This window comes from Heterodontus francisci, chromosome 7 (assembly GCF_036365525.1).
Source record: "Heterodontus francisci isolate sHetFra1 chromosome 7, sHetFra1.hap1, whole genome shotgun sequence".
NCBI classification, from domain to species: domain Eukaryota; kingdom Metazoa; phylum Chordata; class Chondrichthyes; order Heterodontiformes; family Heterodontidae; genus Heterodontus; species Heterodontus francisci.
In genome coordinates this window covers 3,962,577-3,976,336 of record NC_090377.1, presented here as the reverse complement: position 1 = coordinate 3,976,336, position 13,760 = coordinate 3,962,577, and the positions used below count along the sequence as shown (strand labels likewise).

Sequence of the window (13,760 nt, the reverse complement as noted above, 5' to 3'; positions counted from 1 at the left end):
AATGCACTGTCTGAGAGTGCGGTGGAAGCAGGTTCAGTGAGTGTTTTGGATCTGGAATGCACTGTCTGAGAGTGTGGTGGAGGCAGGTTCAGTGAGTGTTTAGGATCTGGAATGCACTGTCTGAGAGTGTGGTGGAGGCAGGTTCAGTGAGTGTTTAGGATCTGGAATGCACTGTCTGAGAGTGTTGTGGAGGCAGGTTCAGTGAGTGTTTAGGATCTGGAATGCACTGTCTGAGAGTGTTGTGGAGGCAGGTTCAGTGAGTGTTTAGGATCTGGAATGCACTGTCTGAGAGTGTGGTGGAGGCAGGTTCAGTGAGTGTTTAGGAGCTGGAATGCACTGTCTGAGAGTGTGGTGGAGGCAGGTTCAGTGAGTGTTTAGGATCTGGAATGCACTGTCTGAGAGTGTGGTGGAGGCAGGTTCAGTGAGTGTTTAGGATCTGGAATGCACTGTCTGAGAGTGCGGTGGAGGCAGGTTCAGTGAGTGTTTAGGATCTGGAATGCACTGTCTGAGAGTGTGGTGGAGGCAGGTTCAGTGAGTGTTTAGGATCTGGAATGCACTGTCTGAGAGTGTGGTGGAGGCAGGTTCAGTGAGTGTTTAGGATCTGGAATGCACTGTCTGAGAGTGCGGTGGAGGCAGGTTCAGTGAGTGTTTAGGATCTGGAATGCACTGTCTGAGAGTGTGGTGGAGGCAGGTTCAGTGAGTGTTTAGGATCTGGAATGCACTGTCTGAGAGTGCAGTCGAGGCAGGTTCAGTGAGTGTTTTGAATCTGGAATGCACTGTCTGAGAGTGTGGTGGAGGCAGGTTCAGTGAGTGTTTAGGATCTGGAATGCACTGTCTGAGAGTGCGGTGGAGGCAGGTTCAGTGAGTGTTTTGAATCTGGAATGCACTGTCTGAGAGTGCGGTGGAGGCAGGTTCAGTGAGTGTTTTGAATCTGGAATGCAATGTCTGAGAGTGTAGTGGAGGCAGGTTCAGTGAGTGTTTTGAATCTGGAATGCACTGTCTGAGAGTGCGGTGGAGGCAGATTCAGTGAGTGTTTGGGATCTGGAATGCACTGTCTGAGAGTGTGGTGGTGGCAGGTTCAGTGAGTGTTTAGGATCTGGAATGTACTGTCTGAGAGTGTGGTGGAGACAGGTTCAGTGTGTGTTTAGGATCTGGAATGCAATGTCTGAGAGTGTGGTGGAAGCAGGTTCAGTGAGTGTTTAGGATCTGGAATGCACTGTCTGAGAGTGCGGTGGAAGCAGGTTCAGTGAGTGTTTTGGATCTGGAATGCACTGTCTGAGAGTGTGGTGGAGGCAGGTTCAGTGAGTGTTTAGGATCTGGAATGCACTGTCTGAGAGTGTGGTGGAGGCAGGTTCAGTGAGTGTTTAGGATCCGGAATGCACTGTCTGAGAGTGTTGTGGAGGCAGGTTCAGTGAGTGTTTAGGATCTGGAATGCACTGTCTGAGAGTGTTGTGGAGGCAGGTTCAGTGAGTGTTTAGGATCTGGAATGCACTGTCTGAGAGTGTTGTGGAGGCAGGTTCAGTGAGTGTTTAGGAGCTGGAATGCACTGTCTGAGAGTGTTGTGGAGGCAGGTTCAGTGAGTGTTTAGGATCTGGAATGCACTGTCTGAGAGTGTGGTGGAGGCAGGTTCAGTGAGTGTTTAGGATCTGGAATGCACTGTCTGAGAGTGTGGTGGAGGCAGGTTCAGTGAGTGTTTAGGATCTGGAATGCACTGTCTGAGAGTGTGGTGGAGGCAGGTTCAGTCATGGCTTTCAAAAGGGAATTGGATAATTATCTAAAAATAATTGCAGGGCTCTGGTACAAAGGCAGGGGGAGTGAGACTTGCTGAGTAGCTCTTACAGAGAGCAAGCACAGACTTGATGGACCAAATGGCCTCCTTCTGTGCTTTAAGCATTCTGTGATTCTATATTTTCTGGAGTTTAGGGATCTGAGTGAAATGTATGAAATTATTATAAAAGGCCTGACAGGGTAGGTTCAAAGAGGCTGTTTCCCCCGGCTGGAGAGTCTAGAATATGATGTCACAGTTTCATGATAAGGGGTCGGCCAATCAGGACTGAGATGAGGAGAAATTACTTCACTCAAAGGGTTTTGAATCTTTGGAATTCTCTATCCCAGAGGATTGTGGATGCTCAATCATTGAATATATTCAAGACTGAGATTGATAGATCTTTGGACTCGAAAGGAATTCAGGGATATGGGGATAGTGTGGGAAGGCAGAGGTGAGGACCAGCCATGATCTTATTGAATGGTGGAGCAGGCTCGAGGGGCCGAATGGCCTACTCCAGCTTCTCTATGTTATGTTCAGTCAGGTCCTTCCAACTTGCTCATAAGAGAGTGACTATTCTCTCAAGCATTCGTCTGCCCCAAGCAGCTGCCTTATGCTGAGCCTTGACATCGAGTGTTATCATCATCATCCATGTCTGGCAACAAACAGCTGTTGGCACCACAAGCGACAGAAACAAGGTCTGATCGAGAGGGACAAAATTCAAAGGTGTTTTGATTAGGTTATTGGGTTTCTTGGTGGCTATCATTTAAACTTACCAGAGAGTGGTGAGAATGTGGAATTCATTACCACAGGGAGTAATTGAAGCGAATAGCACAGATATGTTTAAGGGGAAGCGAGATAAACACTCGTATGCAGTAGGGCGGCACAGTGGCACAGTGGTTCATTAGCACCGCAGCCTCACAGCTCCAGGGACCTGGGTTCAATTCTGGGTACTGCCTGTGCGGAGTTTGCAAATTCTCCCTGTGTCTGCGTGGGTTTTCGTCGGGTGCTCCGGTTTCCTCCCACCGCCAAAGACTTGCAGCTGATAGGTAAATTGGCCGTTGTAAATTGTCCCTAGTGTAGGTAGGTGGTAGGGAATATGGGATTAGTGTAGGGTTAGTATAAATGGGTGGTTGTTGGTCGGCACAGACTCGGTGGGCCGAAGGGCCTGTTTCAGTGCTGTATCTCTAAATAAATAAAATAAAACGCCAGCACTGACCTGTTGGGTTAACTGGTTTATTTCTGTCTGTACATTCATGTAATTCCATAAGGGACACTATTAAAGGGAATGTGGAAGCATGGATTGTAATGTTGGCGGGAAAGAAGTAGGAGAAGTTGATTAATGGGAGCTGGAGTCGGTTCCTGCAGGGTCAGTCGATCAGGACTGCGCTCACTGCTAACAAGAGTATATTCTGATTCCAGGTCTCAGGAAGCTGGAAGCCTTTTTCGGTTTGCTAATTGTGACTATGGCACTAACATTTGGATATGAGGTAAAGATATGGATACAGGACTGGTGCTTTCACACTAAGAGATGACCATACAAATGTGCAGAATTTTACATTCCTTCCCAGCATTTCAACTCCTACCCAGGGGCTCTCAGGCAACAGCCAAGAGCATCCCAAGATCCTGATAGTTACCAGGCATGTCCCAATCTGAGTTAGCTAAGCTTAGAAGGGGAATGGGGAATGGTGATGTGGACAAGGATCAAGCTTGCAGAGATGGAGCCACTATTCCAATAACCATGTGTGAACAATCCTTTCACTGGATCATGGGCAGGAACTGTAAGTACCTGAAGCACAGACACACCATGTGAGTAGGAGACCACTGCTAATGGTGGAATTATACAGAGCCTTACATCAGTGGTGGGAAAGTTTTGGAAGGGATTCTGAGAGACAGGATTTAAATGCATCTGGAAAGACATGGTCTGATTCGAGATAGTCAGTATGGCTTTGTGCGTGGGAAATCATGTCTCACGAATTTGATTGAGTTTTTTGAGAAGGTGACCAAGAGGATTGACGAGGGCAGGGCGATGGACGTTGTCTACATGGACTTTAGCAAGGCCTTTGACAAGGTCCCGCATGGTAGGCTGGCCCAGAAGGTTCGAACACAGGGATCCAGGGTGAGCTAGCCAATTGGATACAAAATTGGCTTGGTGATAGGAGGCAGAGGGTGGTAGTGGAGGGTTGTTTTTCAGATTGGAGGCCGGTGACCAGTGGTGTGCCGCAGGGATCGGTGCTGGGCCCTCTGTTGTTTGTCATATATATTAATGACTTGGATGTGAATGTAAGGGGCATGATTAGTAAGTTTGCAGATGACACCAAAATTGATGGTATAGTGGACAGTGAAGAAGGTTGTCTAAGGTTACAACAGGATATAGATCAACTGGGAAAGTGGGCAAGGGAGTGACAAATGGAATTTAACGCAGACAAGTGCGAAGTGATGCATTTTGGGAAGTTAAACCTGGGCAGGACATATACAAAGAACAAAGAACAGTATAGCACAGGAACAGGCCATTCGGCCCTTCAAGCCTGCACCGATCTTGATGCCTGTCTAAACCAAAACCTTCTGCACTTCCGGGGTCCGTATCCCTCTATTCCCATCCTATTCATGTATTTGTCACGATGCCTCTTAAACATCGCTATTGTACCTGTTTCCACCACCTCCCCCGGCAGCAAGTTCCAGGCACTCACCACCCTCTGTGTAAAGAACTCGCCTCGCACATCCCCTCTAAAGTTTGCCCCTCGCACCTTAAACCTATGCAATGAATGGCAGGGCCCTGGGGAGTGTTGTTGAGCAGAGACCTTGGGGTGCAAGTACATAGTTCCCTGAAAGTGGCAACACAGGTAGACAGGGTGGTGAAGAAGGCGTATGGCATGCTTGCCTTCATTGGCCGAGGCATTGAGTACAAGAGTTGGGACGTCATGTGACAGTTGTACATAACGTTGGTTAGGCTGCATTTGGAATACTGTGTGGGGTTCTGGTCGCCGCACTACAGGAAAGATGTGATTAAGCTAGAGAGGGTGCAGAAAAGATACACCAGGATGTTGCCTGGTTTGGAGGGCTTGAGTTATAAAGAGAAATTGGATAGGCTGGGTCTGTTTTCCCTGGAGTGAAGGAGGCTGAGAGGGGACATGATAGAGGTATATAAAATGATGAGAGGCATAGATAGGGTAGATAGTCAGAGTCTGTTTCCCATGGTAGGGGTGACTAAAACTAGAGGCATAGATTTAAGGTGAGAGGGAGGAGGTTTAAAGGGGATCAAAGAGGTAAATTGTTCACACAAAGGATACTGGGTATCCGGAATGAGCTGCCAGAGGAGGTGGTGGAGGCAGGAACAGTAGCAACATTTAAAAGGCAGCTGGACAGGTACTTGAATGAGCAAGGCATAGAGGGATATGGAATTAATGCAGGCAGATAGGATTAGTATAGATAGACATTATGGTTGGCATGGATACGGTGGGCCGAAGGGCCTGTTTCTATGCTGTACGACTCTATGACTCTATGGTGTGGTTGGCTTGTTTGATGTTTCTGGCCTGGTGAGGTCATAAAACTACTTCTCACCTTCATTGGGGTAGGAGTTAGCACCTACATAACCATAGAGTCAGAGAGTTATACAGCACAGAAACAGGCCCTTCGGCCCATTGTGTCTGTGCTGGCCATCAAGCACCTAACTATTCTAATCCTATTTTCCAGCACTTGGCCCGTAGCCTTGTATGCTATGGCATTTCAAGTGCTCATCTAAATACTACGTCAATGTTGTGAGCGTTCCTGCCTCTACCAACCCTTCAGGCAGTGTTCCAGATTCCAACCACCCTCTGGGTGAAAACATTTTTCCTCAAATCCCTGCTAAACCTCCTGTCCCTTACCTTAAATCTATGCTCCCTGGTTTTTGACCCCTTCGCTAAGGGAAAATATTTCTTCTTATCTAACCTATCAATGCCCCTCATAATTTTGTATACCTCAACCATGTCCCCCTCAGCCTTCTCTGCTCCAAGGAAAACAACCCTCGCCTTTTCAGTCTCTCTTCATAGCTGAAATGCTCCAGCCCAGGCAACATCCTGGTGAATCTCCTCTGCACCCTCTCCAATCACATCCTTCCTACAGTGTGGTGCCCAGAACTGTACACAGTACTCCAGCTGTGACCTAACTAGCACTTTATACAGCTCCATCATAACCTCCCTGCTCTTATATTCTACGCCTCGACTAATAAAGGCAAGTATCCCATATGCCTTCCTAACCACTTTATCTACCTGTGCTGCTACCTTCAGTGATCTGTGGACAAGTACACCAAGGTCCTTCTGACTTTCTGTACTTCCTAGGGTCCTACCATCCATTATATATTCCCTTCCTTGTTAGTCCTCCCAAAATGCATCACCACACACTTCTCAGGATTAAATTCTATTTGCCACTGCTCCGCCCATCTTACCAGCCCATCTATATCGTCCTGTAATCTAAGGCTTTCCTCCTCACTATTTACAACACCACCAATTTTCGTGTCATCTGCGAACTTACTGATCATACCATCACTAATGTACACTACAAACAGCAAGGGTCCCAGCACCGATCCCTGTGGTACACCACTGGTCACAGGCTTCCACTTGCAAAAACGACCCTCGACCATCACCCTCTGCCTCCTGCCACTAAGCCAATTTTGGATCCAATTTGCCAAATTGCCCTGGATCCCATGGGCTCTTACCTTCTTAACCAATCTCCCACGCGGGACCTTATCAAAAGCCTTTTTCAAGTCCATGTAGACTACATCAACTGCTTTACCCTCATCTATACATCTAGTTACCTCCTCGAAAAATTCATTTAAGTTAGTTAGACACGATCTCCCCCTGACAAAGCCATACTGACAATCCCTGATTAATCCCTGTCTCTCCAAGTGGAGATTAATCCCGTCCCTCAGAATTTTTTCCAATATTTTCCCAACCAATGATGTTAGACTCACCGGCCTGTAATTACCTGGTTTATCCCTGCTACCCTTCTTAAATAATGGTACCACATTCACTGTCCTCCAGTCCTCTGGTACCTCTCCTGTGGCCAGAGAGGATTTGAAAATTTGTGTCAGAGCCCCTGCTATCTCCTCCCTTGCCTCACATAACAGCCTGGGATACATCTCATCTGGGCCTGGGGATTTATCCACTTTTAAGCCCGCTAAAACAGCTAATACTGCTTCCCTTTCAATGCTAATATGTTCAAGTATATCACAAACCCCTCCCTGATCTCTACACCTACATCGTCCTTCTCCATAGTGAACACAGATGAAAAGTAATCATTTAAAACCTCACCTCTGTCCTCCGGCTCCACACACAGATTGCTACTTTGGTCCCTAATGGGCCCTACTCTTTCCCTGGTTATCCTCTTGCTCTTAATATACTATAAAACACCTTAGGATTTTCCTTTATCTTGCCCGCTAGTGATTTTTCATGTCCCCTCTTCGCTTTCCTAATTACTTTTTAAGTACCCCCCTTCACTTTCTTTACTCCTCTAGGGCCTCCGCTGTTTTCAGTGCTCTGAATCTGCCATAAGCCTCCTCTTTTTTCCCTGATCCAATCCTCTAAATCCCTTGACATCCAGGGTTCCCTGGACTTGTTGGTCCTACCCTTCACCTTAACGGGAACATGTTGGCCCTGAACTCTCACTATTACCTTTTTGAATGATTCCCACTGATCTGATGTAGACTTTCCTACAAGTAACTGCTCCCAGTCCACTTTGGCCAGATCCTGTTTTATCATATTGAAATCGGCCTTCCCCCAATTCAGTACCTTTATTTCCGGTCCATCTTTGTCCTTTTCCATAACTACCTTAAATCTTACAGAGTTATGGTCACTATCCCCGAAATGATCCCCCACTGACACTTCTACCACTTGTCTGGCTTCATTCCCCTCCTCTTGTAGGACTTTCTACGTACCGGCGCGTAAAGCTCTCCTGTATGCATTTTAAGAATTCCGCTGCCTTTCAGCCCTTTGCAGTAAGACTATCCCAAATACAGGAACAGGAGGAGGCCATTTAGCCTGTTCCCTCAATCAATGAAAATACAGCTGTCTGTATGTATTTTTTAATGAATTCAAAGGATGTGGGTGTCACTGACATGGCAAGTATTTATTATCCAATAGAAGGTGGTTGTGAGCCACTTTCTTGAATATAGCAGAATGGCATGCTAGGAGGCCATTTGTCCCATCGAGTCCATGCTGGCTCGCCACAGAGTCATTCCCCAATTCGATCCCCAAAGGGCTAAGGACAGCAAATTTCCTTCCCTGAAGGGCATTAGTCAACCAGATGGGTTTTTACAACAGTCTGGTAGTTACATGACCATTATTACTGTTACGAGCTTTTTATTCCAGCTTTATTTATTTCAATGATGTTAAATTCACAGCTGCAGTGGTGGGATTTAAACTCATGTTTCTAGATAATTGGCCCAGGCCCCTGGATTACTAGTCAAGTAGAATAACCACTATGCTACCATTGCCATCAAACTTCACTCCATCCCCACACCTTGGCTCCATACCCCTTAATCCCTTTGTTTAGCAAAACCCTATCAATCTCAGATTTAAAATTCAGTTAGCATCTACTGCTTTTTGTGGAAGAGAGTTCCATACTTCTATCACCCTTTGCAAGCACAACTGATTTCCTAACTTCGCTCCTGAATAGCCAGGCTCTGATTTTAGGTTATGTCTCCTTGTCCTAGACTCCCCACCAGCGGAAAATGTTTCTGCAATCATACAATCATATGAATTAAGAGCAGGAGTAGGCCACTCAGCCCCTCGAGCCTGTCTGCCATTCAATAAGATCATGGCTGATCTGATTGTAACCTCAACTCCACATTCCCGTCTGCCCCCAATAACCTTTCACCCCCTTGCTTATCAACAATCTAACTACCTCTGTCTTAAAAATATTCAAAAATATTCAGGCAGGTAGTACAGGAGATCCCTGAGTGCATCTCACTCACCAGCATGTATTCAGTTCTGAATACTGAGGAAAGTGATGCTTCACCTGGAGAGTGCAGCCAGAGCCAAGTCCATGGTACCACGGGTGGCTCAGCTGCACAGGGGGGTACAGGGAAGACTGGAAGAGCCGTAGTGATAGGTGATTCAATAGTCAGGGGAACAGATAGGTGTTTCTGTGGCCGCAGACACGAATCCAGGATAGTGTGTTGCCTCCCTGGTGCCAGGGTCACTGAGCGGCTGCAGAGCATCCTGAAGGGGGAGGGTGAACAGCCAGCAGTTGTGGTCCATATCGGGACCAACAACATAGGTAGAAAGAGGAATGTGGTCTTGCAGTCAGAATTTAGTGAACTAGGTGAGAAATTAGCAAGCAGGACCTCAAAAGTAGTAATCTCCGGATTACTCCCAGCGCCACACACAAGTGAGTATAGAAATAGAAGGATAAGACAGATGAATGAGTGGCTGGAAAGATGGTGCAGGAGGGAGGGCTTTAGATTCCTGGGACATTGGGACCGGCTCTGGGGGAGATGGGACCTGTACAGGCCGGACGGGTTGCACCTGAACAGAACCAGGACTGAGTTCCTTGCGGGACGTTTTGCTCGTGCTGTTGGGGAAGGTTTAAACTAGTTTGGCAGGTGGGTGGGGACCTGAGGGTAGACTCAATTGGAACAAAATCAGAAATGAAAATGGAAGGTGGAAAATTAATGGATGAGTCTGGAAAACAGAGGAAACAAAGGTTAGAAAATAAAATAAGAGTTTGGCAGTGCTCAAGGGTATCTATTACAATGTAAGGAGTATAGCAAATAAAGCAGATGAGCTGAGGGCACAGATAGACATGTGGCAGTATGATATCATCGCTATTACAGACACATGGTTTAAGGAGGGACAGGAATGGCAGCTCAACGCTCCTGGTTACAGGGTTTTCAGACGCGATAGGGAGGGGGATAAGAAAGGAGGGGAAGTGGCAATTTTGGTCAAGGAAACTATTACAGCTGTGAGGAGGGATGATATATTGGAAATTTCATCAAATGAGGCCATATGGATTGAGCTAAAGAACAAAAAAGGGGCAATCACACTGCTGGGAGTGTACTATAGACACCCAAACAGTCAAAAGGAGATAGAAGAGCAGATATGTAGACAAATCTCTGAGAAGTGCAAGAACAATAGGGCAGTAATAGTGGGGGATTTTAATTACCCCATTATTAACTGGGATAGTTTTAGTGTGAAAGGAATTGAGGGAGCAGAATTCTTGAGGTGCATTCAGGAGAACCTTTTTCCCAGTATGTAGCAAGTCCAACAAGAGAGGGTGCAGTTTTAGACTTAGTTTTAGGAAATGAAGATGGGCAGGTGGAAGGAGTGGCAGTGGGAGAGAATTTTGGTGATAGTGATAATTATTCAGTCAGTTTTAACATCATTATGGAAAAGGACAGAGATAGAACAGGAGTTAGAATTCTCAATTGGGGCAAGGACAATTTTACTAAACTGAGGAGTGATTTAGTGAAAGTGGACTGGAAACAACTACTTGAAGGTAAATCAGTGTCAGAGCAGTGGGAGGCATTCAAAGGGGAGATTCAAGGGTTCAGAGTAAACATGTTCCCACAAAGAAAAAGGGTGAGACGGCCAAATCTAGAGCCCCATGGATGTCAAGGAGCCAACAGGGTAAGATAAGGCAGAAAAGAAAAGCTTATGTCAGACACTGAGAACTCAATACAACAGAAAGCTGAGAGGAGTATAGAAAGTGGAGGGATGAAATCAAAAAGGAAATTAGGAAAGCAAAGAGAGGGCATGAAAGAATATTGGCAGCAAAATCAAGGTGAACCCAAAGATGTTTTATCAATACATTAAGAGTAAGAGGATAACTAAGGAGAGAGTAGGGCCCATAAAAGACCAAAAAGGGAACCTTTCTGTATGGGTGGAAGATGTTGGTATTGTTCTTAATGAATACTTTACGTCTGTTTTCACAAAAGAGGGAGACGATGCAGATATTGTCGTTCAGGAGGAGGAGTGTGAAGTCTTGGGTGTGATAAACATAGGGAGAAAGGAAGTATTAATAAACCACCAGGGCCAGATGAAATGTATCCTAGGCTGTTAAAAGAAGCAAGAGATGAAATAGCAGAGGGTCTGACCACCATTTTCCAGTCCTCACTGGATCCAGGTGTGGTGCCGGAGGATTGGAGAACTGCTAACGTTTTACCTCTGTTTAAAAAGGGAGCGAGGGATAGACCGAATAATTACAGGCCAGTCAGTCTAACCTCAGTAGTGAGCAAATTAGTGGAATCTATTCTGAGAGACAGGATAAACTATCACTTAGAAAGGCACAGGTTAATCAAGGATAGTCAGCATGGATTTGTTAAGGAAAGATCGTGTTTGACCAACTTGATCAAATTTTTTGAAGAAGTAACAAGGAAGATAGATGAGGGTAGTGTAGTTGATGTGGTCTACATGGATTTTAGCAAGGCTTTTAACAAGGTCCCACATGGCAGACTAGTTAAAAAGTAAAATCCCATGGGATCCAGGGAAATGCAGCAAGGTGGATACAAAATAGACTCAGTGGCAGGAAACAAAGGGTATTTTAGCAACTGGAGGGCTGTTTCCAGTGGTGTTCCGCAGGGCTCAGTACTGGGTCCCCTGCTTTTTGCCATATATTATTAAGGATTTGGATGTAATGTAGGAGGCATGATCAAGAAGTTTGCAGATGACACAAGGATTGACCGTGTGGTAGATAGCAAGGAGGATAGCTGCAGGAAGATATTGATGGTCTGGTCAGATGGGCAGAAAAGTGGCAAATGGAATTCAGCTTGGAGAAGTGTGAGGTGATGCATTTGGGGAGGTCAAGCAAGGCAAAGGAATACACGATTAATGGGAAAATACTGAGAAGTGTAGAGGAACTGAGGGACCTTGGAGTGAATGTCCACAGATCCCTGAAGGTAGCAGGACAGGTTGATAAGGTGGTTAAGAAGGCACATGGAATCCTTTCCTTTATGAACCGAGGTATAGAATATAAGAGCAGGGCGGTTATACTGGAACTGTATAACTCATTGGTTAGGCCACAACTTGAGTACTGTGTGCAGTTCTGGTCACCTCATTACAGAAAGGATGTAATTACACTAGAGAGGGTACAGAGGAGATTTACGAGGATGCTGTCAGGACTGGAAAAATGCAGCTATGAGGAAAGATTGGATAGGCTGGGGTTGTTCTCCTTGGAACAGAGAAGGCTGAGGGGAGATTTGATTGAAATGTATAAAATTTTGAGGGGCCTGGATAGAGTGGAGGTGAAGGGTCTACTCACCTTAGCAGAGAGATCAGTGACGAGGGGGCATAGATTTAAAGTGATTGGTAGAAAAAATAGAGGGGAGATGAGAAAAAACCTTTTCACCCAGAGGGTGGTGGGGGTCTGGAACTCACTGCCTGAAAGGGTAGTTGAGGCACAAACCCTCAACTCATTCAAAAGGAGTCTGGAAATGCACCTCAAGTGCCGTAATCTGCAGGGCTACGGACCAAATGCTGGAAGGTGGGATTAGAATGGGTGGATGGTTTTTCAGCCGGCACAGACACGATGGGCCAAGTGGCCTCTTTCTGTGCTTTAAACATTCTGTAATTCTATAACTCTGCTTACACTGCCTTTTGAGGAAGAGAGTTCCAAAGAGTTTCTTTCTGCCCTATCCTTTCAAAATCCTAAAAACCTCAATCAAATCGGCCCTTCTAACCTATCTTCCAGGGAATACAAGCCTCGATTATGTAATCTCTTCTCATAATCTAACCCTTGGAGCCCTGGTAACATTCTGGTCAATCTGCACTGCCCTCCTTCCAGGGCCAATATAACCTTTCCAAGGTGTGATGCCTAGAACTGTACATTGACAATTGGGCAACACCCCATTGGGCTCTGTGCTAAAGGGTGTCTCTTCCCCTGCATTACCTACATTAATATTATAGTGATGATAGTGGTGTAGTGGTAATGTCACTGGAGTAGTAATCCAGATGTCCAGGCTAATGTCCTGGGGATCCTGCTTCAAATCCCACCATGGCAGCTGGTGGAATTTAAATTCAATTAATTCTTAAAAAATCTGGAATTGAAAGTTCGTCTCAGTAATGGTGCCATGAAACTGTCACTGAATTGTTGTAAAAACCCATCTGCTTCACTAATGTCCTTTAAGGAAGGAAATCTGCCGTCCTTACCTGGTCTGGCCTACATGTGACTCCAGACCCACAGCAATGTGGTTAACTCTTAACTGCCCTCTGAAACGACCCAGCAAGCCACTCAGTTCAAGGGCAATTGAATGGGTAACAAATGCTGGCCTTGCCAGCGACACCCACATCTCATGAAAAAATAGACAAAAAAAATACCTGACTGCTCTGTCACAGGACTTGGACTCTGCCCCATCCCCACTGCGCACCCTGCCTACCCAAAACACTGAATACTCTTCTGCATCAAGAAACAGTTATGACAAGGTCTGTCCCTTTAAGCTACAGTACAACGCTAATATTCCGCAGACCCTCCCTCCATTTTGGCCCCAATCTGGTGAGCTCCTGATTACAGGCTGATTTCTCATCTCACCGAGATTAAACCAAATCTTAAAAGGCAGATGCCTGACCAGGAGGGCCACGTCACTTAGTGAGCTGCTGCCATCTCCGGCTGGAACATTGGCGGTACAACAATCTTTGTTTCCGTATGACTGATTGGCTGTCCACTGAAGTTGGTGAGAAACTTTTTTACGCAGGAAGTTGTTGTTACCTGGAACGCACTGCCTGAAAGGCAGGACTGGAACTAATTGGGCCGCTCTTACAAAGAGCCAGCACAGGCACGATGGGCTGAATGGTCTCCTCTGCTGCAAGATTCTTTCAAAGGGGCCTTCAGTCTACCTCTCTCTCTCTAATCCTTCTTCATCTTGGGAGACCACCCACAAGCTGTTTCTATAAAGAGTCCGTTTAATATTAAATAGGCATCAAATATTATCTTTGTATCACTGCTGCACCAGTGTAGCATTTGATTGTATCTTGATCAATATTTGAAAGTATTCACAATTATGAAGGGTTTTGATGGAGCAAGT

The 13,760-nt window shown here is 45.9% G+C and overlaps 1 protein-coding gene across 2 annotated transcripts in view; it reads left to right on the top strand.

Moving 5' to 3' along the window:
* The window catches only part of LOC137371813 (natural resistance-associated macrophage protein 1-like), a 102,502-nt gene that overhangs the window by 45,562 nt on the left and 43,180 nt on the right, over positions 1 to 13,760 (top strand). For both annotated transcript variants that reach the window (XM_068034705.1, XM_068034704.1), the window contains exon 8: positions 3,188 to 3,255. In XM_068034705.1, coding sequence (XP_067890806.1) covers positions 3,188 to 3,255 — 68 coding nt within the window. The remainder of the gene's footprint in view (positions 1 to 3,187; positions 3,256 to 13,760) is intronic.